The sequence below is a fragment of the Falco rusticolus genome, chromosome 1 (assembly GCF_015220075.1).
Source record: "Falco rusticolus isolate bFalRus1 chromosome 1, bFalRus1.pri, whole genome shotgun sequence".
Lineage (NCBI taxonomy): Eukaryota > Metazoa > Chordata > Aves > Falconiformes > Falconidae > Falco > Falco rusticolus.
In genome coordinates, this window is record NC_051187.1 from 65,420,817 (window position 1) to 65,445,949 (window position 25,133).

Genomic DNA, 25,133 nt, shown 5'->3' on the forward strand with positions numbered 1-25,133 from the left:
TTGCTTGACAGCCAGGAAATCATTCAGGGCTGAGCTGGAGTCATCAGAAAGTTGGGAATAATCACTGAACCCTCAAGAAACAAGTACCTTCTGTCCGTTGCTGCTGTCTTGCCCTAGCAGAGCAGTAACCGAGGTATGGAAATGGAAGTAACAATACTGGCAGGTTTACACATGTGACTTTGACAAGTCATTTTAATTTCTCAGGCTTCATTCTCTTAACCCTGTGTCACTCGCTGTTCATTTATATGGAAATGTGTAATTACATCCATGTATAAAGAATCAGGCCTGCCCAGGAGGCTTTTACCAAATAAGAACTATGTAAAGTATATAGTAAAATAATTCCTTGTAGTTTACAATTATGAGAATTACTTCGATGGAGAGGTGTGTGTGTGTGGTGTGACACCGACAGACCCCACCAAAAATTCTTCCTTAAAGGCACTAATTCTGTAGTTATAATTGATCTCAAGAACTGCATGTGACCAGTACGCATAACCGTTAAGCCCGAGGGAGACTACCTGAACAGCGATGCTGCAATGGATTTACATCATCTTTTCCTCTCCTGCCAAACTGTCACCAAGGAAGTGATGGAAGTGATGGTACCACATGAACTGCTGGGCTGTTGAACAAGTCTGAACAGATGACACTATCTCCCACTTGCTAGGTATGTTGAAGGAAATCAATTGTCAAATTAAAGGCTCAAAAGCACTTTGAAATTTAAGAAGTTGGCACAGCTCCTGTAGTTCAAAGGGAAAGACGTTGTTCTGATAAATGAAAATGCTAAAAAGAATGAACACATTGTGCAGCCTCATCCAGAAGCTCACAGACTGTTACTTTGGTCAGACTGAAGTTTTGCCTCAAAGAAAAAAAAAAAAAGGTACAAAGACCTCTTCTAGGCATAACTAATGAATTATGTAACAGTCAGTTGGGTAAGTGTAATATTCTTGATACCTTTTAATAGCAATGAGAAAGAAGATCAACAAGGGACTGCCTCTTACACCTTCATAGTTGGTCCTATTGCTTGCTGTATTTAATTTTTTTTTTTACCTACTTTGTTTCCAGAGACCAACGATATTACAGGCATCTGGGGAGCATTCTCCATGAAGTCTGTTTCATGAGACATGCATAGAGCCATTTCAGTCTTTACCATGAGTATTTATCATATAGGTTACATGTTTTATTTTAGCATACAGGAACCTAAACACTTTCAGCAAGATTGTTCAATGTTTTCATTAGCTACACTAATAATCAGGTAAATGACGTTATTCAGAAGCTGCCATTTTTACATCAGTACTTACTAGATACCACTGCTTGAAACAGTACTATGCATATGCTCAAAGGTTTGAATTACCTGGAGCAAAGGGCTGGCTTGAAGCCTTCACCAGAAGAAAATGTTAGGCATTCTAGTCAAATGTAGGCTGAGACACGCTGAAGTGTGCAAGGAAGGGACCAGTTCCTGGTCTCGTTCCTTGTATACTCAGAATACGCTGGTTTTCACATGCCTTGGAAATAAAATGGCTTGCATTAGGACTTTTTTGTGTGTGTAACACAATTACAGTACTGAGTGGATTTGTATTGGAAGCTCTAGCTTACATGGATTCTGAGCTTGAGGCTAGGAAGAAAAAAACATTGCAGAAACATCCAACAACATTGTCACCACGTTCTTACTTTTTCTCTGTAAGTCTCTGTCCTTGTACTGGTAACTAAACTCAGCGTGAGAGCAGCAGTTGCTTATTTATCCAGACATAGTTCTGTGTAAATGAAACATCTTTCCTTTTCTCCCAAGTAAATTAGTACAATCCAGTTGAACTTCTTATTAACCCAAGAAGAGATTCTGCTGTAGAGTTGAACGTTATTCTAATGTTACAATTGTGTGTGTGGGGGGGTTTTCCTGTACATGACACTATATAAATAAATGCAAGTTTTACCTTTAGCAATCAATTTGCTACATACTTTAGTAAACGTAACACCATGCATCTATTGAGAAGTGAATTCTAAGTAAGCTACACATTATAAGGTTCTAAGAATGTAACAGAAGGGAAATCCAACGTATGGAACTACTTACAAGTTTCTAGAGGTATCCTCTAGCACCTAAATATATATTTAGTATTACTTTTCCCTAGGAGTGAGGATTTTGTGTCTTTCTACATATGAAATGAACACAGACACATATACATATATGCACATACATGTTTATATTTTCATAATGTTCAGAAATTTAATTATTCTTGCATAAATAAACATTTGCTATTGGGTAATTCTGGAACAAGGTTATTTTGTGGTTTTTTTGTTGTTGTTTTGCTGCTGTTTTAAACAGCAACTTTAAAATTGCACAGCACCAGAACAGATACACCTGCTTGGTGAATTTTGAGGGATATTGAGTATCTTCTCAGTTCTCACACAAAAAGCAAAACCATACAGCAGGTTAACCTTATGAAAGAGTAGAGTCTGAGGAAAAGAGATTGTATGCAAAGGAAAGCCCAAGAGCACCTATTCCTAAAGATACTAAGCCGTGTGCATGTTCAGGCTTAAACTTTAATACTTCATAGTAGTTTTATTAACTGCACTGACTACTGCTGGGCATAAGGACCTCCATTCTGGCCTGTCCAGCTAGTGAATAGGGAATGCGTTGACATATGAAGAGAGACAGTGATAAAGCAAGCTACAGTTAAACACTAATAAAGAAAATAAATGGCTATAATGTCAAACAACATACCGTTCATTCTATGTCCACAAACCTTTCCTATCAATTTAGTTCCACTTGAGTAGCTACTGTTGTTTCTCCTTGTAGGTTCTGAGCTATACAAATGTAGTTTCCAGCATCTCCAGCTTCAAAATCCTCAACAACAAGAACACTCTTTGAGATTCTTGTGGTATGTCCAGTTCCTCTGTTTATCAGTCTCCAGAAGTTTTGGATAATCACAGGCCTCTCAGACTGTTTAAAAGAAAAAAAACCCAGGCACGTAAGAAGATAAGTGATTCTGCAACATGTATTTAGTGACACTACCCTATCAAACTCTGAACCAAGAGGTCAGATAGTACAAGCCTTGTACTTGTCCAAAAGTCAGCCTTGAGTGAGGAAACGGAAGGTGTCTCTGGCAGTTGTAGCAACATTCCTGCATTAAATATTGATGTACCAATAAATTGTGCCCAATAAGGGTAATACAATGGCTCTTCCGCTCTAACTACAGGTACCGCATATCTTCAGATTAGTGATGGGCTGCCAAAGCTCTGCTTGGAGTACATGAATGAACGCGGTTGTAACTGTGGTCCCCTTACTAAGGTTGCATCTAGGTACTTCATCAAACAGATGAGGTATCTCGGGGGAGATGTCGGGACAGACCTGTGAGCATTATTTTCAGACTCTGAGCATGTCTCGAAAAGGAAGGCAGCAGCGGCATGAGTTAGATCACCAAGCTTTACCTAGTGCTCTTCTGGCACAGAGAACAGCTTTAAATCGTGTGTTGCAAGACTAATTCCTCCTCCTCTAATTTCAGAACACTGTATTAGGTAACATTCAAGCAAACGCTAACAATTCAGAAATGCTTCTAAATTAATCCAAAACCATTATGCTTTCCAAAATGTAACTTCAAAGCCAAAAATACAAGGATGCTTCGAAAGATGCTTTTTAGATTTTGTTGTTGTTGTTGTAACTGGCTTTTTTCTTTCTCTCTTCTGTAAGAGAAGTCTGATGGACTGTTTACCAGGTCACACTCCCTGGCACCTCAGAAGTTTGCGAAAGACTGGATAAGAGAAACTGGCCCAAAACAGCCTAAGGCAGTCTCTTTCCTTCCAAGATCCATCATGCTAGTCAGCAGCTTTAATCATGTTGGCGTGTGCTATACCAATAACCTGGCTAAAACTGGTAAGACAAAGAGAGGTTCCTGCTTGCAAAGAAACCATCTCCTCTTGCTTCATGAAACGGATGGATTAGCCATTTACCAATATGGATGCTACAAGGCTTAAGCTAATAGTAGCAAAAGGTTAAGTAAATGAAACACTTACCTAGAGCCAAAGCTATAATTCTGCACTTGCAAAATGACCAGTACAGAAGAAGCTGCCAGTCTTCTTGAAGCTTAGGGATAAGTGCAATCGGGGAATACCTAGGAACTGGCAGGCACTGGCAGGCATTTACAGCTAGCAAGAACTTTTCTGAAAAGCTGGTAATCTCACCCAGAAATCCTTAGCCTTTTTGAAGGAATCGAGCCATTTAGCAGAGCTCTGCCTAGCAGAGCACTACCTCCTGTTGCCAGCCTGAAAATCAAGTACTACTGCCCACCTTTAGTTAGTTCTTAAATATAGCAAGTGAACTTACCTGACCCTACGGAAAGTGAAAGTAAAGGCCATGTGGGGCAGATGCTGTTTGCCTGATTGGGCTCCTGCTAGCCCAGTTTTCCTCAAACTAACTGCCTTCTGCTTTGAAGGTAGTTTCAGAGAATCATATTAAGGAGTAGTGCATCAGTATGCATTCACAGCAGGTGAATGAGCAGATGCAATTGCCAGGGAGTGGCAAGGGAAAAAAAAAACCAACCACAACTGAGTGAAAAAATGAGGGAAAGGTTAGTAACTACAGAGATGAGATGAGGGTCTCTCCAGTGCAATGTATCTAGGAGCAAGCAGGGACTGAAGTGCTGCTTCTGCTCAGGGATCAAGTGGTAGGTGACAGCCCCGGTGCTGGGTGGGGTGGTGGCGGTAAGCAAAAACTATCACTGAGCTACCTGCACTGAAAGCAGCAGCAACGAATGGAAACATCCAGTGAATCTTAGAACTTTGTCAGTCTTTTTTCTTGCACAAAAGGTGTATCTGACCAGCATCATGATGGTCCTCTCTCCTTCCACCTCGACCTTTTCCTCTGCAGTATGTACTTCCTCAAGTCTTCAACAAGCATACAGTGCTCCTACTCTGATGTTTACTTACATCATTTTTCTGGGGCAGAAACACGAACACAACTCTTCCCTCCCTATCCCTGGGCACAGCTGGAGCTGAGACTATTTACTCCAGTGGATAAGCACATCAGCCCTTTCCAGGGCAGATGCAGGCCGGAGGCCAAAGTCTTTCTCAACCCCCCCAACAGATGGGTGCAGTGAGAGGGTGTAGGCCTCTGCTGATAGTGCATGTGCCCTGCACTGCAGCCACAGTATCCACAGCAAACAAGGGATTCAATTTGCATGTGTTTTGTTGTTTATATTCAGTTGGTGCCAGAGAGGCATAACTGTAGCACACCTGTCAGCATCAAGTGCTGTAAGACCACTGGAAACAACTGGGCCAAGAAAAGCCAGCAACCAGGTTTGGGCAGCCATTCAGCTGTGAAACATCTAAAAGTAGCAAGGGGTGGACATTAGCAAGATACAGAGTTTTGGAAGGCCAGGCTGAGTCTAGAATTTAATTCCTTCAATTTTTTGCTCTTAGTTAGTTACAAAAGACATAAAATTGGGGTTTGTATAGCCAGTTACTACAGCCCCATACACAGATATCAAGGGAAGCTAAAAAAATACAACAAAAGATCTCTCACACACACACACACAAAACCACCAGAAAACCGTATCAATCAACAAAGCTAATGTGATCAGCAGGGGCATTTCTTCTTTTCCCCACCCAAGAGAGTGAATCTTTGTAAGACTGTCAAGAGTTAAAGCTCCGACTTGAAGGACAGAGAACAAACTGCCATTTGTTGATGCATCCCACCCAAAGTAATGCTCAGAGCTAAATTCAGAGGAAGACATTGGGCATTTAACTCTAAAAACCTACTGCACTGCAGCTCCTTGAACTTGGAGGCACTTCAGTTTTCCCTAGCATTTTACTTTTAATTTCACCAACAGCCGCAGGTTTCTCTGCTCATTTAGACATCTGACCCTTTCTTTCTCAAACTCAAATGGACACCAGAAACAGGAATTCTGCTGAACTCTTCCAGTACTCCATCCCGTAGTTACTCTTCACCTAATTCGTGCTATCAGTACCAAACCCCCCACCAAATGCAATTGAGGCTGCCCTCCTTTAACAGCCAGGACAGGGCAGGGAGAGGAACTCAGTAATCGCTCACAAATGCTCAGACTTCAATAGTCTCAGCAGGAAAACTCAGGACAACCGGCAAGGAGGAAAGGAAAAAAAAAAAGGTGGAGAAGAGAGGGGGAAGTGAAAGAATGAACATCTAAGTAAGGACCTGGTTCTACATGCCCAGTGCCCTCACAAGCAACTGAAATCCCTTTTGTGCTCACTTGCTCTCTCACTATTTTTACCCCTGAAAAGGCATGCCACCCCTGCATGACAGTAGAGTGCTACAGTCTCTACCTTAGTGGCTACAGCAAACTTCTGGGGCTTTAGATTTGAATTTTCTCAAGCTTAGTAAGCAATGAACTCCAATCACTCACTTAAACGTTACCTCTGCTGTTAAATTACTTAATTCTATGCTGGCTCAAGGGGACCAGTGCTGATACAAGTACTTTATTAGCAAGGTACTTATTAGCATTATCCTTTGACAACCCAGTACTAGGAGGGCTGGCAAATGGAATACAATGCAATCCCCCAGGATCCCTTTCCTGTGGTGAAGGGTTCCACTTTCCAGCAGTCCTTTGCTCCCATCCTGCTTAGGATGAACAGCAGTAGAGATGAGGCTGGTTAAGGAATAGGTCCTACAGTAACTGGTCAGGGTGGGTAGAGGGAGAAGAGAGGGGACCATCAGTGTTGCTAGCCAGATACACCTTACTTTGTGCAAGAAAATAGGACCAACAATGTTCTAAGATTCACTGGATGTTTCCAGTGGATTCTTTCTGATGAGGCTGGGCAGAAGCTGATTTCTGTGCTCTGGTTACGGGCAACAATTAAGCTTAAAGAATTCTGTGCTGTGATGAATCATGTGCCCAAGCCATGGAAATGAAAGGGATATCAAATGCAGAGGTATCAGTGAGACTTTGCGGCTTACCTTGAATAGCCTCCTGATGCTGGCTGGCCTTTCTGAGGCTTTTCTTTGTAAACACTGCCAGAGGCCAAGTGCCTCTGGAATGGAAACACAAGGAGTGACCTTTGCTGAGCCTGATTTTTGCTAACATGGGTAGAGTTCTCCAGCTTCATTCCCGTGCTACTTCTAGCTCTTAGGGAAAGATGAGCTGAAGTTCAAAAGGGATGTGCTGCCTCCTCCTGCCAGCATGCCTAAGCTAGCAAGAAGCAGACACCAGAGTCTGAAAGAATCTTTACTCCAAATCTAGACACTGACTGGCATTCAAAGCATTGGCTTTATGAAGGACAAACCATTTCAGCCACAGCATACATTTCTCACCTCTTGCCGTGGGTACTGCCACCTGAAGTTCACATCTACATCTGGCTCCCCAAGGACGGTGCAGACCACATGAACGCTGTCACTGACTTCTGCTCTATTGGATGATGCTGCAATTGTGGTTGAGGGTGGGCCCTTGGGAACTGACAGAAAGACAGTGTTTGGAAGCAGAAAATTAGTTTCTAAAGTTAAATACAATTGTAAATTTTTTCCTCTGCTTAATCCAACACCTAAATGATATACACTTGCAACTCTCACCTCTACACATGGAAACTGATGGAATTTAAACCTACGAAGTTTTATCACATATGCTTTAGATCAAGATTTTAAAACTCTGTGATTACATTACTTATTTTATTTTTTTTTAATTTGTTTTCTAATCAATGCCAGCAGAAGACACAAGTCAGTGTAAGCATATAAAAACCTGCACTTTACCTTCCACATACAGTAGGTGATACTTGATGGAAATCTGAGGTGCTCCCTGTGACTCTGCTTTGCAGTAGACTATACCTTTATGATCAGAAGTAGGGTGCTGGTAGACAAAACCCTTCTTCACATCATAAATAATATCGGTTCCATCTGTTTCAATTTCTTCTGCTGGAAACTCCCTGTGTAGAGTTACTTTTGCTGAAGGAGTAGTAACGCGGCATGGGATGACTGCAGGCTTATCTGGGTTCAGGTAAACAATTTCAAAATAACTGGGAGTAGGTACAAAAAGTTCCTCTTTATCTGTGCAGAAGAAATGACAAGTCAGAATAATATTTACATTTTGGCTTAACAGAAAGAAGAGAAAGTACATTATGACAAGAGAAAATATTGCTCATTAAAAATTAACCCAAAGCTTTTTGCTTTAAATACACATACACAAAAGGAAAAAAAAAAATCAAATCAACTTTTCTAGCCTGTCAGTACATATTTATATAGCTTGCATTAAAAACGTTAAATCAAAAAGAAAAACAAAGTATTCTTCACTGTAATCAGATTTTTGTAATCTTAAGAAAATCTTTGGAACTCATCTAGATCTAATTCTGTTCACTCTCCCACTTTCAAAGAGTAACACATAAAAAAAAAAATCTACCACCACTGGTACAAAAAGCACTGCTAGAAAGGGATATTCTTTGGAGCTACAGCCTTTTCATACATATGATTTTAGGCAAATGTTTGATGTACTGCTCTAAGTAGCTGAAATATTTAATGCTTTTAGAATGACAATTAAAGAGTATTTCCGTATTTGGCATGCTGCTTAGAAATATAAAGCTGAAATTCTTCTTTCTAGCACAAGCATTTACATAATAACTTGACTGAAAAGTTTATTCCAGCCTTTCTAAAGGAATGTATTTTCAGAACGTTAAGCACTTCTGATAAATGGCTTCTGCACAGTCTCATAGTCTATTTTAGCTCCAAAATGTATTGTAAACAATCCTATCTTAGCATTTTGTACTAAAATATCTGCTAGCCAAGAATGGTTTAGCTCTAATAAGGCAGCAAAGGTCATTTTACCATTCAAAATATTTTCCAGGAGAAGAACAAAATAACCATGTGATTTCAGCTCTGTTGTACCAAGCAGCAGTAAACTGTGCACAGTTACCTACTATGGTCCTGTCCATGCAGTGTTGGGCCTACAGTCAACTTCAAGCTCTGTGGGACAACAGTGTGTTGCCCCAACATGCTATATAGACTCCTGGGAGAAACTGTGGCTTTACCGAGATCAGTGAGGTCAAGATTTTTAAGTCAGTGCAGGTAACTGGTGGAGGGGCAGGGGGGAGATCCATGTGGTCATCTGAATGCCATGACAAAATGAATCTTCTGCACAGATTTATTTTTCTTATGCAGACATTTTCAAAAATTCTACAAAACTAATAAAAAAATGTTTAAGATCCTCAGAACACGTTAGTATTTTCAAAGGTATTTGCTTTCTCTTGCATTATGCAATATTTTGAATACACAAATCCATAGGAAAAATGGACTCATAAATTACACTGAGCAAGTAATTTTGTGCTCACCAGCACTGTCTTCCGTAACATCCATTAAAAAAGATGAAAATCATGGAAGAAAAGTCTTGACAGTAAAATTGCTGATGTAGCTTTATTGCTGTCTTACTAGCGAATACTTTTCCATTACTAATCCCCCAGCGAGTTAATTACCTGTGAAAAAGATGTACGTTGAACCTGTTTTAGTCTCATCCTTCCTGCATTTGTTACCATTGCACAGCTGAAGCCAGCAGCTATATTCACCTGTGTCTGCTGCAGTGGAGTTTGCAAGGATCAGCTGACCATACCTGTCAAGCTGCTTTATACTGGGGAGAAATAAAACAAAAAGCACAGAGACAGATGTATTTCCTCTTATATTTCTGTCAGCTCACCTCTACTTTTGATTCTTTTATTCCCACTCTGCAGCTGACCCACCTTTCTCTTTTGGAGCTATGTTGCAACTTCCCCTTTTGCTTCAGCACAGACTTGCTTACATGAGTAGTTTCACTTATTTCAACTACTCATGAGCGCTTGCAAGCTGTTGCCTTCTGCAGTTCACTCTTGAATTCTTTTCAGTCCCCATTTTGAAACTAGACTGTGACTGCTGTAGACAGTATGTTCATTTATGTTTTGTCTCAGTTTGTTCATGTATATCCCACATTTTCATTCTCCAGGTCAACCTGCAGGCATCTCAGTCCTCTTTTGATACCATTAACTGTAGCACTGATTCAAGATAATTCGGAAGTAATAAGTAACAGGTACTTATTAATAAGAGTCTGATGATTTATGCCTGCTTTCAGTGTGAATGCTTTCTTATCTTAAACATACTGGTCCAAGTTTCCACTTGTGAAGACCATCATAAAGAGCTTCTGTATCAGCTTGGATTTGTTCTGCAAGTAAGTCATTTCGCACTGCCTGCTCTTCTGCCCTAAGCCACCTCACTGGCATCCTCTCGCTGGAGTTCCTCATCCCTCTTTGCTATTTCAGAGCATGATCCTGCGTACTGCTAGTGTCATCACATAACTACACAAAATTCACCCATGTGATTATTTCAGACTTGATTTTCTTTTTTACTCCTCCCCCTGAATTTCCCAGATACATCTCTCAGTGGACTGGCATTTGTAAATGTGCAAATATTTATAAATATGTAGCTATATATGTAAACACTGACAATGTTTCTAAGGGTCAAAGGTTCTATCTGTGTTCTATCTATGAAAGAGAGCAGCAACAATCTTATCGTGTTCTTTTTCTATTTTAAGGTTTGTTTTCCTGGCTCTTTCTTGCAGACAGATGGTGTTATAGTTGGCAGTCTGCTGTGTTGCCTTTTGATGGATTGCAAAAGCAATGGTCCAACAGTACCATTTTTCAGGGAACCCTGTCAGGACGGCCATGTGGCAGTACTGATGCACTCCACCACTCTGACCCTTAAAACTGTTATTTTCAACCATCTGCCTTTACATGATAGCACATCCAGAAGACATAGGTTTCCCGCTTTCCTTTGCAAGACACTGAGTTGCAAGGTCATTTCTGCTCTAACCAAGTCAGGAGAGATTTTTCCAGTTTTAGGCATTTGATGATAAACTTCTTTTCAGCGTTTCAGATGGGGTCTGGACAAATACACAGCTTGCATGAAGTCTGAACAGCTCCAATACTCTTATTCAGCTGTGGGTTCTTTGAATATTTATTATTCTCCTATGTCTTCTTATTAATGTGGCAATTATTCTGCAAGGCAGATACCTGACTGAATCATTTATTGCTGGGATTAGCATACTTTGAAGAAATTCCTCTAATTTGAGGAATATCCTCTAAAACTCTGTGTCACTGTGTAACAGCAGAACTACAGACATGCTTAACTGTACTGTATGCTCCAAATTCTTCGATTTACATCTTCATTGCAGGCAGACTATCTGCTTAAACAGAGAGGCCACTAGTTCCAGCTAGATACACTTCTCAACACTTCTGACTCCCTAGGTGTTCTGCTAGCAGTTTACACTACTACCAGCAATCATAAGCAACGGTTCGTTTAACCCAACGTTTAGTCTCCAGCCAAGGACCTTAGAAATCGAAAACACACCAAATACACAGTGTAAACAGGGCTGAGAATTATCTCTTCCATTAAAGCCCTCAGACCAGACACCACTAGCACACTCATCCACCACAGGGCATTTTGAGGCCTGCCTAAGGAACCAGGCAAATCATGTTTACGACCCACTAATGTGCTTGTCTTACGTGACCTCATCTGATTCCACTTTTTGGAATCATGTAATTATGGAGTAGTAGCATTTTCATTTTTTAATACATACACTACCTTACATTATAAATTATCTTCAGTTTTTGGATAAGCTTTGAGAGATTCCTATTCCTGCAAGAGATTCTGCTGTGTATCATACCCAACAGGAAGAAAAGAGAAATATAAAACATATCTTAGTTTGTATTATTATTTAGTTTTACAGTTCACGTTTCACAGGCTACATGATTATATCAGCATAAAATGTTTTGCAAGTATCCAGTACCAAATGTCAACATTACAGAGAAACCATTATGCCAGAACATTTTTGCCTCCAACTGCTAGTGCAGACACTGAACCATAGCTCAAAATCCCAACAGACAGAAAAATAAGGTCACAGTTAATTAATTGTTGTACAGTGTGTTCTGCTTAACTGAGAACATGCTATCCAATAATCAATGGAAATAGCCTAGTGAAGTAGTCATCCACAAACACGCACTAACAAAACCTGGCAACCGAGAGTGGAAGTGTTGAAACTTGTGACATGACCATATTAAGCAGACAAAACAGGCCGTATAAAGTAAATTATAAATAGTAAATCCTGCAGCTGACCAATATTTCCAGAAAAATTTTTATTTCATTAGTATTTTAGATGCTGGGAAATCTGACTCAAAAGCCAAAACTTTCCTGGACTCTACATATCACAAAGTAAAAACACTGTATATACAAACATTTTGAGACTGTTTAAAGAAACGAGAAAACTACTCCAAAATCATATTCCAGGCATTCTCCTTAGTAAGCTTTATATATTTAAAGTTCAAAAGATCTTTGCCAGAAAAACTACGCCAAGTTTAGAAGCTTAAACCCCTCCCAACATATAGAAAGACAAAAAGACAGTGTACATAGCATCACTTAAAAGCATCTAGCAAACTCCTCTCAAGCAGCTGCATTCATACTAACAAAAGAGAGCTTATCTCAAATACAGTCTCACTAGGAGGGGAACATAACATCCTACTGTTTAACACAAGAAAAAAATCCTTAGCTTTCAGAGCATACAGAACAAAATGAAATTCAGTTATACACATGAGCACAACCGACACCCTACTAAGCCAGCAGCAGCCTGCATTCACTGAAAGCAGTCTAATTTTGCCCTCTACAACACAGTTTCCACAGTACTTGTGAGTGCTCCTCTCCATGCAACCCTCACACTCACAAATGTGCATATGATGCATGTCTGGCTCTTTGCTCCAGTTTCTTCCACTGGATCAGCTCCATTTTACATGAGTTTATTTAGCAGATGATGTTCTGTGATAAATACAGCCGGTCTTCGGCAAGTGAGAGACCCGTGCTCCAAGTCAGACAGAGCAGAAACTGTGTGAAGTTAAGGCTGCCTTCATCTAGAGCAGCTTTTTGCTGTAAAGCATAAGAAAGGGAAGACATGCCTGCCTTTGTTTCCCTTTCATTCCTTTCAGGTTTTGATCCTTCTCATACACTGTAGATCCAGTTTCTGGGCGAGCCTGCAGTTATTAATTTGTTATGCACAGTCTTACAAAACAGCATTCCAGCCCTTCTGTTCTGGAGGTGCACAGGCTACCTTTGACCGTTACTGCTGCCAAGATTTTTGGCCAGTTCAGGCAGTACACAAAATTTTCAGACAAAAGGTTATCTGCAGGGTGTATTTACGCTGCACAAGGCAAGAGAACATTACAAATAATAAGCTAGTCCTGAAGGAAACCGGTGTGTGTCCTTAGTTCGGGAGCCAAGTTTGCATGATTCTAGTCTTCTCCCCAGAGTTGCACTGCACGCTGCAGTCTCTAAAGCTGAGTAAATCAGTTCAGTGCGTACTGTTATTTACTTCAGTTACGACAGGGGAAAAAGTCTTTCTCCTCTGGCTCAACAAAAAACAGCCAAAGAATCCTCCTCCTCCTTTCACTCAGCATCTTTCCCTCCCCCCATACGGTAAGTTTAACATATATTAACAGCTACAGACCTATTAAAAACTGAGACCCTCTAGTATAAGTAAGCGAAAATATTTTATTTACCAGGTCATAAAGTACACCTACAAAGACAAACTCAAAGAAGGTACAGCCACTAATACTACAGAAATGGCTTTTTTAATTATAATCTCTTCCTTCTTGTCCTCTAGGCTGCTGTGTTCTCCTTACCATAGGGGCGAGTTAAAAACATGCCAAGCATGGCATGGTGACAACACTTCTGGCTTTTATCCCTACTTCTTTTTGCAACCACCCATAGGAAATACATTACATGGATGCTAAACTGAACGAGTTGCAAACCAAAACACCCTCTTCTCCTAGACATGAAGCGGAATGCAGTGAGCATCTTCAGCATCAGCTCCTGCCCTGGACCTCTGACCAACTAGGCTACAAATGTCCTCAGCACCCTGAACCTTAAGGTCTCTTCTGCCTCCTGTAACTGTAATTCTGTTTAGATGCCAGGGTCCTTAAAGCCTCCTCCCTTAGCAGCTGCAGTTAGAGGATGTTAGCAGTTCCCAGGAGATGTAAAACACCTTGTTTGTTGTTTAAATTCCCACCAGACCAGTCGAATTTGTACAACCCTCCTACTATATAAAGAAAAAACAGGAACTGGATGCCTGAGCATCTGCTCTTGTAGGGACAACAAATGAATAAAAGAACAGCAGTCATTAGTCCCCAGCAATTACAGGGACCTCCACCACCATTACCCATCCTCCTCACTTACCTTCAGGCCTGGCAACCAGCTCCTTCTTCACTTTTCATTACCTCCTCAGACCCCAACCATTCCCCCCCTGCTGCTGCCACTAACACTGGTCTGCACCAGTGCCCCAACTCCAGCAAGACCAGCATGGTCAAAAAGCCCAACCCAGCTGGTTAGCTCAGGTTTCACCCCACACCTCACTAATTGGTAATGAAGGGATCACCTTATAATTGGTCTTTAGGCATTCAAAAAGTGTTAGAAGGTACTGGACGTGTACCTATCTAGATGATTAAACAACTTTTGCTGTAGGTTATTTGATAGTAAGTTTTCAGATTTCTCCCCCTTTGCCCTATATTCAGCATTTTGTTTTAAAATATATCTTTTTATATATTTGTAATATACTTGTAAAATTTTAAAATTTGCCTATTGTAGTTGGTGCTTGGCCTTTTTTATGCCACCAGGAAGACCTAAGCTCCTCTTGAATGATGGTCATTACATTGTCAACCTTTTCTGCTGCCAGTTCACTTACAGACACTACCAACTGAGAACACAATAACATGCTATCTTTATGATATTTCCAGTTAAATTCAGTCAAAACTTTCTAAAACCATGGAATGTAGATTTCATAGTTCACATCCTATAAAGCAAACTTTGTTTCATATGCATCTATTAGCACTACAGCAAAACCCCTGAGATAATTACCAAAGTCATCCTAAAAATGTGACAAAAACTTAACTGCACAGAATTCTGTGGTCAAGGTCTCCATAAAATCTTACTATTCGGTGGCTCTGAAGTATGCTACTTATCTATGCTTTCCATTTCTCTAGTTAACTATAGGATCTTCTGCTTCCTTCAAAATAGTTGATTCAGTCTAACTCAGCCTTACTGCTTCAACAACTTAATACAAAATAATATTTCTAAAGCAAAGTTGATCATATTTCAATACAGAGCCTTAAACATAGCCTAACATACTTCTAAAAGAAAATAAATACTTAGGCAAGTTATATCCGCCCATCCAAAATGTTTGATAGCATTTATTTTGTGTGACGTTATTAACTTCTGTTCTATGGTTAAAATACTACAAATACTGAGAACTTGAGTGAGAACAAACAGGTAAATTGCTGAGGCAAGAGAATCCCAAAACACAAAATGCCAAACTACCCAACTAGGAAACGCCTATCTTTTTTTCCCTAAACTACCTTAAATTCTTGTATTTTGTCCCATGTGCATCACTAGAAAAGTACTTAATTTTGCAAGACCGGAATAGACAGTCAAATGAATGAAACAGCATTCAGATTCCTCTCCACAAACTGTGAATACTTGCCTTGCCTCCTTCAGTGCCAGATGCTAACACTCAGATAACAGGACCTGGAGGTCTACAGGACAAAAATCATGCCAACAACCTATCTGCAAATGCACAAAACGTAAGAGACACTTGAAAACGACAACCGCCGCCAAAAAACGCACGCGCTCCCTGCTGATCCCATTTTGCACTTTCAGCTTTGGCTTGCTGGAAGGCACGGTCTGTATGGTAGCTGATAAACGCCACCTACTGGAATAAATCCAGATAAAACACTATTTCTTGCCAAAGAAAAAGCAGTAGTTTAAATCGGCCACAAGATCTTTTGAGAGACGTTGCTGTGATAAACCCTCTGCAGAAAGAGGCTTGCTGCCACAACTTACTGTGACAGAAGCCTTGCCCTAGCTACAGAGGTTTATTCAGCCAGTGTAGCTCTTGAACTCCTCAGCTGTCAAGGGGCAAGCAAATAAACACTCCGAGAAGGAACAACTCGCAAATTTCAGAAGGATATGCTAGAGATCACAGTGTGTAACTGCCAGTCTTCAGCACCCTTCTTTAAGAAGAGAGGTGGGAAGGAGAAGAATGTATCTGCAAAATTAATTAACTGGGAGTGATTTTAACGTAGCCTGATACCCGTAAATAAGTGAAATAGATCACAGAGACTCAGATAACCTGTTATTTAGAGAGCCCATATATACTTATATTTAATTTAGGAACAAAAGGACAATAGGAGTTGATACCTTTGCTCATACCTCTGTGCCTCTCACCTAATAATTCAAGAAAAGCTCATTATAGCTCTTTCTTATGGCATCGTTCACAGTGCTCGTCTCCTCACTACTTGTCTTTCATAGACATTGATCTCCACAAAACACCCAGTGAAAATAAACACTACTCATGGCCAAAAAAAACAAAAGGCCTGTGGAAGACAGCCTTAAGCTCATTGTATGCCCCCCTCTTTCAAATACAGAAGTTACTACATTTAACTGTGTGCCTTCCCAGTTTTTGAGGATAGTAAACAAATGTATGAGGTTTTGGAAGGAGATGCTTAGCGCAACAGGACACTCACCTGGTGGGGCAGAGAAAGGCAGTGTCCTCAGTTCCTCTTCCTGCTCTAATAACTATTTATGCAGTTTCCATTAAGATGTCACTAGATGAAAGAAAAAGCCTTCCTAAACCCAAGGTGACTATCCTCAGTGTTAAACTCTGCCACACCACAAACCTCACAATTCTCTTTTGGACACAAAGGTAACTTGGACTGACAAAGACTACTCTTATTTGCTCCTTAGCATGGAGGCTGGTGTATTTTTCTGCTAGTGGGGAGATGTGGGTTTGAGCTTCTTCAGGAAATCAAATCTTTGTGCCTCAGGTGGCAGGTACATTAACAACCAGTACAGCCCACCAGAAGCAGGTCTCTGTAAAGCAACAGAGTTGCTAGTGAGTACCTGACAACCACACTCACACATTTTGAGGGTTTTACTTTGGACTAGCTCTAATATGGTTCCCTGTTAGTGGCTGGAGCACACTGGTGTCCTGCTAGACCACATCTTCTATTTTACATTCTTCTGAAGGAAATCCAGTTCACATGCTACAAGACTAGTCCACAGTGCAAATCACAGGGCAGTAACTGGTGACAAGTAGATGATGCTCATCCTTTTTTGTTGACATTAGAAACCACTAGTTGGAACATCTCAATTGTAAAAATATAAACAAACAAACACACACCAATGGTGTTGAAAGCAGTAGGAAAAAAAAAGGGATTTTTTCTTCCCCTGAAACTGCAAAATACCTTACCTGAGTCTGGAGTCTTTAAAGGTGTCCAAGTACGAAGGATAGTTCCAAGTAACATTACTCCCCTTACATCGCAATTCTATGCTTTGTCCTGCAGACAGGCTTAAAGTGGCAGCTAGTTTCTGGAAACGACCTTTATCCATCACCTGTGTCAGTATGGACTGGGACTTCAAAGAGGAGTCAGCAGGTTCTCTCTCCTTCATTTTGGGGGTTCTGGGTTTTACCTTTTTGTTAACAGGCTTAATTTTGTTTTCCCCAGGTTCTTTTGGATGCTTACTCTTCGCAGGCTGTCCAGTAACTAGTAAAATAAAGAAAAGAAAATAATGTTACTAATTAGGAAAAGGTTATATAGTCTTTTTGGGGAAAAAAACCAACCACTTCCTCCTTATCACAGAGAGGAACTGAAGTTTGTTCTTCCTATAAAGGGTTCGTAAAAATGAGTAAGAGTTAATTCCCGTAAGTTTTTGAAGTCTCTGGCATGATCCATTTTCCTGGGGAAAAACGGAAAAGAGAGCTTTCAACAACACGTGGAAAATCTATACTTATAGTTCACATAAGCAGACAAACATGTAAGGCATGAGAATTTTACAAATGGGAAGAGAAAGAAACAGCATTTCTATCTCCAGTTACTTTTGTCATTTCTACCCCACATCATTGCCATTTAGTACACAACGCTACACAAGTTCTCCGTCTTCATACAGGTGTCACACACCCATCAGTTCCGCGTAACCCTTTCATACACCATGTTACTGTAAGAGACACATGAAGAAAAACTGGCAGGTGTGAAACCTCATGATTTATAAAATATTGATAGTGATGCAGTTCTTTTACGGTAAGTACTGTGAAAATACAAATGGCACTTAAGTCACTCAAAGGTAGTATTTAATTCATCACTTCTCTGTAACACGTCCAGATGAAAACAGAACCTTATTTAGAGGCAAATGGTAAGAGATTTCATTACCTGCTAGAGACAACAGGGATGCCCAGCTGCCTGTAAAAACAAAGCAAAGGAAATGGAAAGGAAAAGTGAAGTGTCTTAAATTAAAAAAAAAATAAATAGCAAGATATTCCCATTTTACCCGACAGCAGGAAGCACAGAACTTTTGTGAGATGAGCCTAAAACTGTTGTCCCCAAACATCAAAAACTCCATTAACTGTGCCTCACACTTAATTCACATTGAAGGCGGCTTTTCCACATGAAAATGCTGGAGTATTTTATTGTACAAATCAATCAACAAGCACCCACTGGAATTAAAAATAGCCCTGCTGTACAGTGAGTTAACATGAATTAAAAACTGGTACTGGCTGCAGTATGAACAGCGGCACTTACCAGACTCCTGCCACTGGTGGCTCCCGTGACGTTCCTCATACCCTGGCTGAACACCTTGCGCTGCTTCAGCCTTCTACTTCTCTAAGCCCAGGCTGATGTACATCACATCTCTTTTAAATGGCACAGAGCTTTGTGAGAACAAATTTAAAAAACTGGAAATTCAACCTGAACATAAGAAAACACTTTTTCTGTGAGGGTGGTCAAGCACTGGCACAGGTCGCCCTGAGAGATTGTGGAGTATCTATCCATCATGGATGGATAATCAAAACCCAACTGATGCTAAGCAATGTGCTCTAGGTGGCCCTGCTCGAGCATAGGGTTGGACTAGATGATCCCAAGAGGTGTCTTCCAACCTCAGCCATTCTGTGACTCTGTGTTCTCAGCATGCAGACTAAGGCTGCCTGTGCAGGAGCATTTGTCTTCTGGTCTCACACCAACTGAAAAATAAACTGGAAGACAGCAATTTTGAACTCTTTTGGGACTCTTAAGTAACAAGTTTTTTGAGAGGCACGCATCCAGTTACTAAGGTACATCCCTCCCTTGCCACACAGACAAACATTTTTCCCGGTTCTACATTATGAGCAGTGGTGAAGTTGATCGCAAAGATGCCTCACCACCATAAAATGCACCACAAACTAAAGAGATCAAATATAAATGCCTTCCAAAGATCATGATAGTTTAAAATAAAGAGTAACATTTTATAGTTTCTGGAAGGGAGACTGAAACAAATATTTATGTTTCTTCCTATTTTTCTTAGCACCTGTGATGCCACTGGCTATGCAAAATTGAAAGACTTCAGGGAATGATGGTAACAAAGGAGAATTTCAGAGAGGTGGCAGCTGCTTCCCACAGAAGACTATGAAGTAGGGCTTTTCTAGTTACTCAGAGCACGGTACCCTAGCGAGTGACGCACTGCATATATTATAGGGGCAAACAGTTGGTGCAGGAGCACTTTTTCCCTGCATCACATTAGAAAAGCTACAGTTGTAGCCTTACAGAAAGTGGGTCAGGACAAATGTCTACTTAGCCAGTACCTTCACCCTGACACCACCCAGTGTCAGATGTCAACCAGGGAACAGGACAACCATCTCTGCCCCTCTGATACTAGTGTCCCAAGAACCTTTAGCTCAAGGGAGCTGTGAACCACGGTTTCTGTCATTTTATTGTCCTTGGTGGATTTTTCCTTCATGAATTGGTTTGGTCAATTTTCAAAACTACAGAAATTATACATAAACATTAGATGCCTCATAGTTTTTGTATTAAGTGAATAAACAGCCATTGTTTCTCCAACAACTTTCTCTGCAGCACTTGTACTTTACAGAATTTAAGTGTCCTTAAAACATATCCTTTCTGGGCTGACACGTCCTACTCTTATTGCTCCTTGTAAAGAATATGCATCTCACAACAGTTCAGTTACATTTGGGTAATGGGAAGAAGACAAAAGCAGACTGTACACCAGGTTCAATATACGGTCAGTCACAGTTGCACATATTAATGGTGTCTTCTTTCCTGTCCAAACAGCTCACTACTTTTCAAGAAAGAAATATTAGGAGCTGAATTTCTCTAGAATGAACAAGTGTCACTCCAAGATCACTTTAAGTAGGAATTATCGGTTAGAAATTTCTAAGTAGAAACCCATCAATGTGTATATGAAGTTTGAATCATTTGTGTTACTTCGCATCCACCAACACAAAATTCAATTCCTATTTTCAATGCCCAGTCTTTCTAAACGGCGCGATCCTTCTGCAACTCTTTACTAACAGTTTTCTTTTCTTTTAGCAGATTTAGAAATATGCTGAAAAGCACCTGCCTTACAATATCCCTGTGAAATTCACTGAATAAAAACAAATTCATGACCATACTGTAAAAACTGAACGTTAATTCCCACTCTTAGTTATTACTCCATGAGGTCTACCCATGTCTCACAGCACCTTGGTTCCCATGGAGTCTTTAACAACAGGCTTATCAAAAGCCTTTGGCAACCTAAGTATATCAACCAACTCATCCATGGCCACATTCTTATAAAGTCCTTCAGAGAACTTCAGCAGATCTGCAAAACAAAACACACTTCTGATTTCCGGGTGGGGGCAGCCCTACAAAGCCGTACTGACTCTTCTGTAATTTATGACTATTTATCCATGAGTTCTATTTACAGAATACAGAGATCTGGCTTTGTGCCTGTACCTCCCTAAAAAATCTTAAAATACTGGCACGTTTCCATTTCCCTGGAAAGGAGTAGTTGTATGATAGGCTATGCACCCAAGTTAAGACTTCAGTGATTTCAGATTCAACTTTCTTTTAAGTCTCAGGTGTGTATCATCAAATCACAATGCTTAAACACTGTTCATGTTGTTGATTTTCTCTAAAGCCAAATCTTTTGGCACATTAATGAGATGTCTAATGATTTTCCTCATACAGACAGAGCCTGCTATTACAGTGCCCAGTAGGATACTGCACTCAATGTTTCTGATATGCTTCTCATGTCACTATTTTCCATTAAAACCTCCCTAAGCACCTCCATAGTGAACATGGGTGCACACAAATAACTTTTTAATTTAAGCTTTACTTTCTGTAGGTGTTCTTTCTTATCCCCCATTTCTACCAGCCTTACAAATTTTGCGGCTATCTCTCCCTGCCCAACCCCAGCACATCAGAAGAAGAAAAGGATTTATGGCTGATTTTACCCCTTTTGCAAGCTGTTTCTCAAACTCTTTTTGTCTGCCTTATTCTGGTTTTTATATTTAATCCATATGTGTGTTAATGAGCCTCCTCATCTTATGTAATTCCCCCTTCCAAAATTAAATGCATCAGTCGTTTCTTTGGCTTTTATTATTCCTGCAAGAATATTAAAACTACAGTCTGGCTGTTCTAAAGCAACATCTGAACCCAATTACCCAAGTACTACTCCAGATCAAGTCAAGCACTGCTGCTTTTCTCAGGGATTCTCCGAGTAGCAGCTCTAAGAAGTCATCATTTGTGGCATCTAAACAATAGCACTTGGAGTCACACCCCAACACGTCTGATCCAGCCTGTGTGAGGGTAGGTAATTTTTCCTTTTGCTTTTCTACCCAGTCCTTGCTGCCCCTCTGATTTTCCTTAACAGAGTGATCATTCCCTCCATTATGCTGGGTGGTCAGTTACTAGGTTGTTCTACACAAGGCTGGTATTTCAGTCCGGATGACTTACTGACAAAACCCACCAGCAATTAGATTTAACACTAAAGCTTTCTTCAACACATACTGCCACCTTTCCCTTGGGTTGAGCTATTCCATCTTTCCTGTGCAATTAGTGCCCTAGTATTAGAAGGTCCCACTGATAGGCCTGGTAAGCCTTTTAGATGAGCATTCCCATTTCAAAACAGCAGTTCCAGCTCCTTGTACTTTCCAGAATTGTCTGCAGAAGCACACGAGACTTGGTCCAGCCACTCTTTTCTTCCCCTCACTCAAATCCTACTGAAACAGGGCTACTTGTTCAAACTACTCTGCCACTTCCACTATGCTCTGCCCACCCCAATCACGACACTTGTTCAAAGGCACACAGATTTTATAACCTCCTCCCAAGGAAAAGCATCATTCCAAACTGTGTGCTCTTCTACACCTGACACTCTGCCTTTAAGAAACTTAAAGACTCCCCTATGAAAGCTTTCAAGTTCAAGTGCCAAAAGCCTGGTTTTGATTTTCTCTAGATGAAGTTTTTCCTCTCCACACAAGCTCCCTCTGTTCCATGTTTCCGTAGCTCTCAGTAAGTCTGAACACTTTCTTCCTATATCACACCCCCAGCTACACAGTGAGACTCTTGTCTGTCTGACCTTGCATGTCCCTGCAGGTGACAGCAGGGGCATTTCTGGAACACCGTCAGAGGACCTTTTATCTTCCTACACAGAAAACCTAGTCCTGCCTCACTGCTGCACCTCCCTGAGGTGAATTTCCAAGCAAGCTGTGACCACACTCCTCCCCAACACTCTTGTGTCTGTTCAGGTATCTACTGATGCCACCACCCCTGTACCTCACAATCCCACCTTCTCTTATCACTGCATCAAGTATCTGCATGCCCAATAACTACGTTAACTGGTACAGAAGTCTATTACTTAAGAGGACACACAATCAAATCCCTCCAGGAGCAACAGAACCCACCACACAGATTCCTCTGTTTCCATACCCAAACTGCAAGACTTTCCCAGGGAAGGGAATAAACTCAACTAGCCCACTTACGCAAGTACATTAATATGCCATGTCTGGGATACTTTACCGTCTCAGCAGATTTACTGAGTGCAGGGCCCTCACTGTTTCAATCCAGCAGCAGCACTTCTTATTAATAAAGTAATAAAATTAAGACTTAGAGGAAATACATTCATTGAGAAATTTCCTCCTTTCAACCTCTGATCAGCTCATAATGTCAGTTCTAAGACGCCCTGTACTCATTTCCTCTGAATTTCCAACAGTACATTCAGGGTCCCTACTAACTCACCAAGTCAAAGTAGGAGACTATGCATGAATATGTCACAGAAACACACCACAGAGCACTTTTGCTTCTGGTTCATAGTATTTGCCTCATCCTACCCTATAATGTTTGTCTGCCTCTTGTTCTCACAGATGTTACACACAGAACAGCCCCCAAATAAGCGTTACTCACATAATCCTAAAAAGCATCCAGTTTTGACTTGAGACATCACCTATATCCAGATTTGCATTCCACTGGCTTAAAAGCTCCGCAGGTTATAACTCAGGAAGGCCCCTGATCTTCTTCTAGTGTCCACCTAGAGAACTTCAGAAGCAGAGAATGAGCAAGGTCTCCCACAAGGCCAGAGGAATCATGTCCACTGTCTGCCAGATTCCACAAGGCAGGCCCCTTGCTACATCTTGGCAGCATCACCGACCTTTCAACTCTCATAATATTAACGAATTCTTCCTTGAAACAAAAAAAACCAATCAAGTTGAGATTACCATAAAGGGTAATTCTTAACCACCAGGATTAAGATGAGAGGAAAGAGTCTTCATGATCACAAGTAACGTAACAAAACAGGTTGGCCACATATTTGTGGTCCTTCAAAGGAAAAGTTAAGCATCTGAAGACTCGCACGGACAATACAGTGACACATCAACACTCATACGGACAATCTGGAGGGACATAAACTAAATTAGGAAGGCTATTTTGGAATGACAATGTCTACATTTGGACTTTTACAAGCTGTAAACAAAGGAACTGTCATTAAGTACACCAGGTTACCTTCTCCCCTAGCTAAGCTTCTGGATGACATTGCATGAAGCACCCAAACCTCAGTATAAACCAGACAAACTAAGAAAAACATGCTCCTGGGGAATCTCTTGCCCAAATTACAACTCATGTCATGTTCTCAAATAGAAAACACTCTTCTTGATGTGGCAGCGCACACCCACAGACCGGGCCTTCAGCAGAATGCTGGTTGGGAGCACAACTCCTGCACACAGGGTCAACAGAAAAGCTGGGCTGGACAGGGCTCCTGGGAGCCCCCCGCCCCCGCTCAGCTGCCCAGAGCTTTCTCCCGTTGATCTCCGACTGTCCCAAAGGCTGGAGACTCTACTGCCTCCACTGACAACTTCCTTCGGTGCTTAACAGCTCTCAGGATGAAGGGGTTTTTTTATGTTCTTACAAGAATTTTTTCTTTACGACCGACCCACGGGCCACTTGCGTTAAGCGCCTCCTTGCCTTTCCCCGCGCCTCAGAGCCTGCCTCCAACTTCCCTGCAAACCCTGCCGCCGGCTGCGTGAGCCCTGCTCCCCTAGGCCTTCCCTGAGAAAAAAAGGAATTGGGCTTTTTGGTTTCTTCTGAATAAGTTTTACTAAGTTTACTCGCATTTTGCAAGCAGGAAACAGCCTCCCTTTTACCCAGTTAAAGCCTATGCAGGTCAAGGACGGGTTACAAATGTCCCTTCCCAGTCAAAACCTTGCCTCTTTCGCCACCAAGACTTCAGCAAAACCTGAAACTGAGTTACGAGTAAAGTTCCGTCCGCTCTGCAGACGCACAACTGGGCACAACCACCTCTTTTCTCCCCCCACCCCCTCCGGCGAGGACCCGCATTTCGGCCCCGGCTTCACCGTCGACCCTCCAGAGAAAAGGCGGCGGGGGGCAGCCGGTGTTGCCCAAACGCCGCTCCCCAGAACCGCGTCGGGGACCGACACCACACGGCGGAAAGCCGCGGCAGCTTGCCGGCCGCTGACCAGGACAGCAGCCCGCCTTCCCCCCGCCTCTGCCCAGCCCGACGGGAGCCCCGCACACACCCCGCGATGGCTCCCGGGCCTGCGCCGGGGGCTGTCCTAGCGGGGGGGCCGCGGGGCAGGGGCGGCCGGCGAGGGAGGCGGCCCGGCGGCAAGGAGAGCCCGAGGAGGCTCGCAGAGTGCGGGAACCCGGCGGGGCGGCGGAGCGGAGGGCGGCGGGGTCGCGGCTCACCGTGTGGCAGCGTCTCCTGCAGCAGCAACAGGCTGAGGAGCACCCAGAGCCGCATGGCTGGAGCGGCCGTGGCGCTGGGCTCAGGCGGGGCGGGCGCGGCGGCAGCGGCGGGGCGCGGCGCGGGGAGGAGC

General features: G+C 41.8%; 1 protein-coding gene across 3 annotated transcripts; it reads right to left on the minus strand.

Annotated features, from left to right (window-relative positions):
• Positions 1 to 1,883: 1,883 nt before the first annotated feature.
• PDGFRL (platelet derived growth factor receptor like) lies at positions 1,884 to 25,133 on the minus strand. 3 transcript variants are annotated; one of them, XM_037382147.1, is made up of 7 exons: positions 25,003 to 25,126; positions 18,208 to 18,237; positions 17,250 to 17,544; positions 9,412 to 9,563; positions 7,703 to 7,996; positions 7,271 to 7,410; positions 1,884 to 2,932 (listed from the first exon to the last, which is right to left on the minus strand). In XM_037382147.1, the coding sequence occupies exons 1-7, from the start codon at positions 25,055 to 25,057 to the stop codon at positions 2,744 to 2,746; spliced, it is 1,155 nt and encodes a 384-aa protein (XP_037238044.1). In that variant the 5' UTR covers positions 25,058 to 25,126; the 3' UTR covers positions 1,884 to 2,743. The 3 variants fall into 3 exon arrangements, with proteins under 3 accessions (XP_037238044.1, XP_037238063.1, XP_037238053.1); XM_037382166.1 differs by lacking the exon at positions 25,003 to 25,126 and adding an exon at positions 18,577 to 18,686; XM_037382156.1 differs by lacking the exon at positions 18,208 to 18,237 and having other exon boundaries at positions 25,003 to 25,133.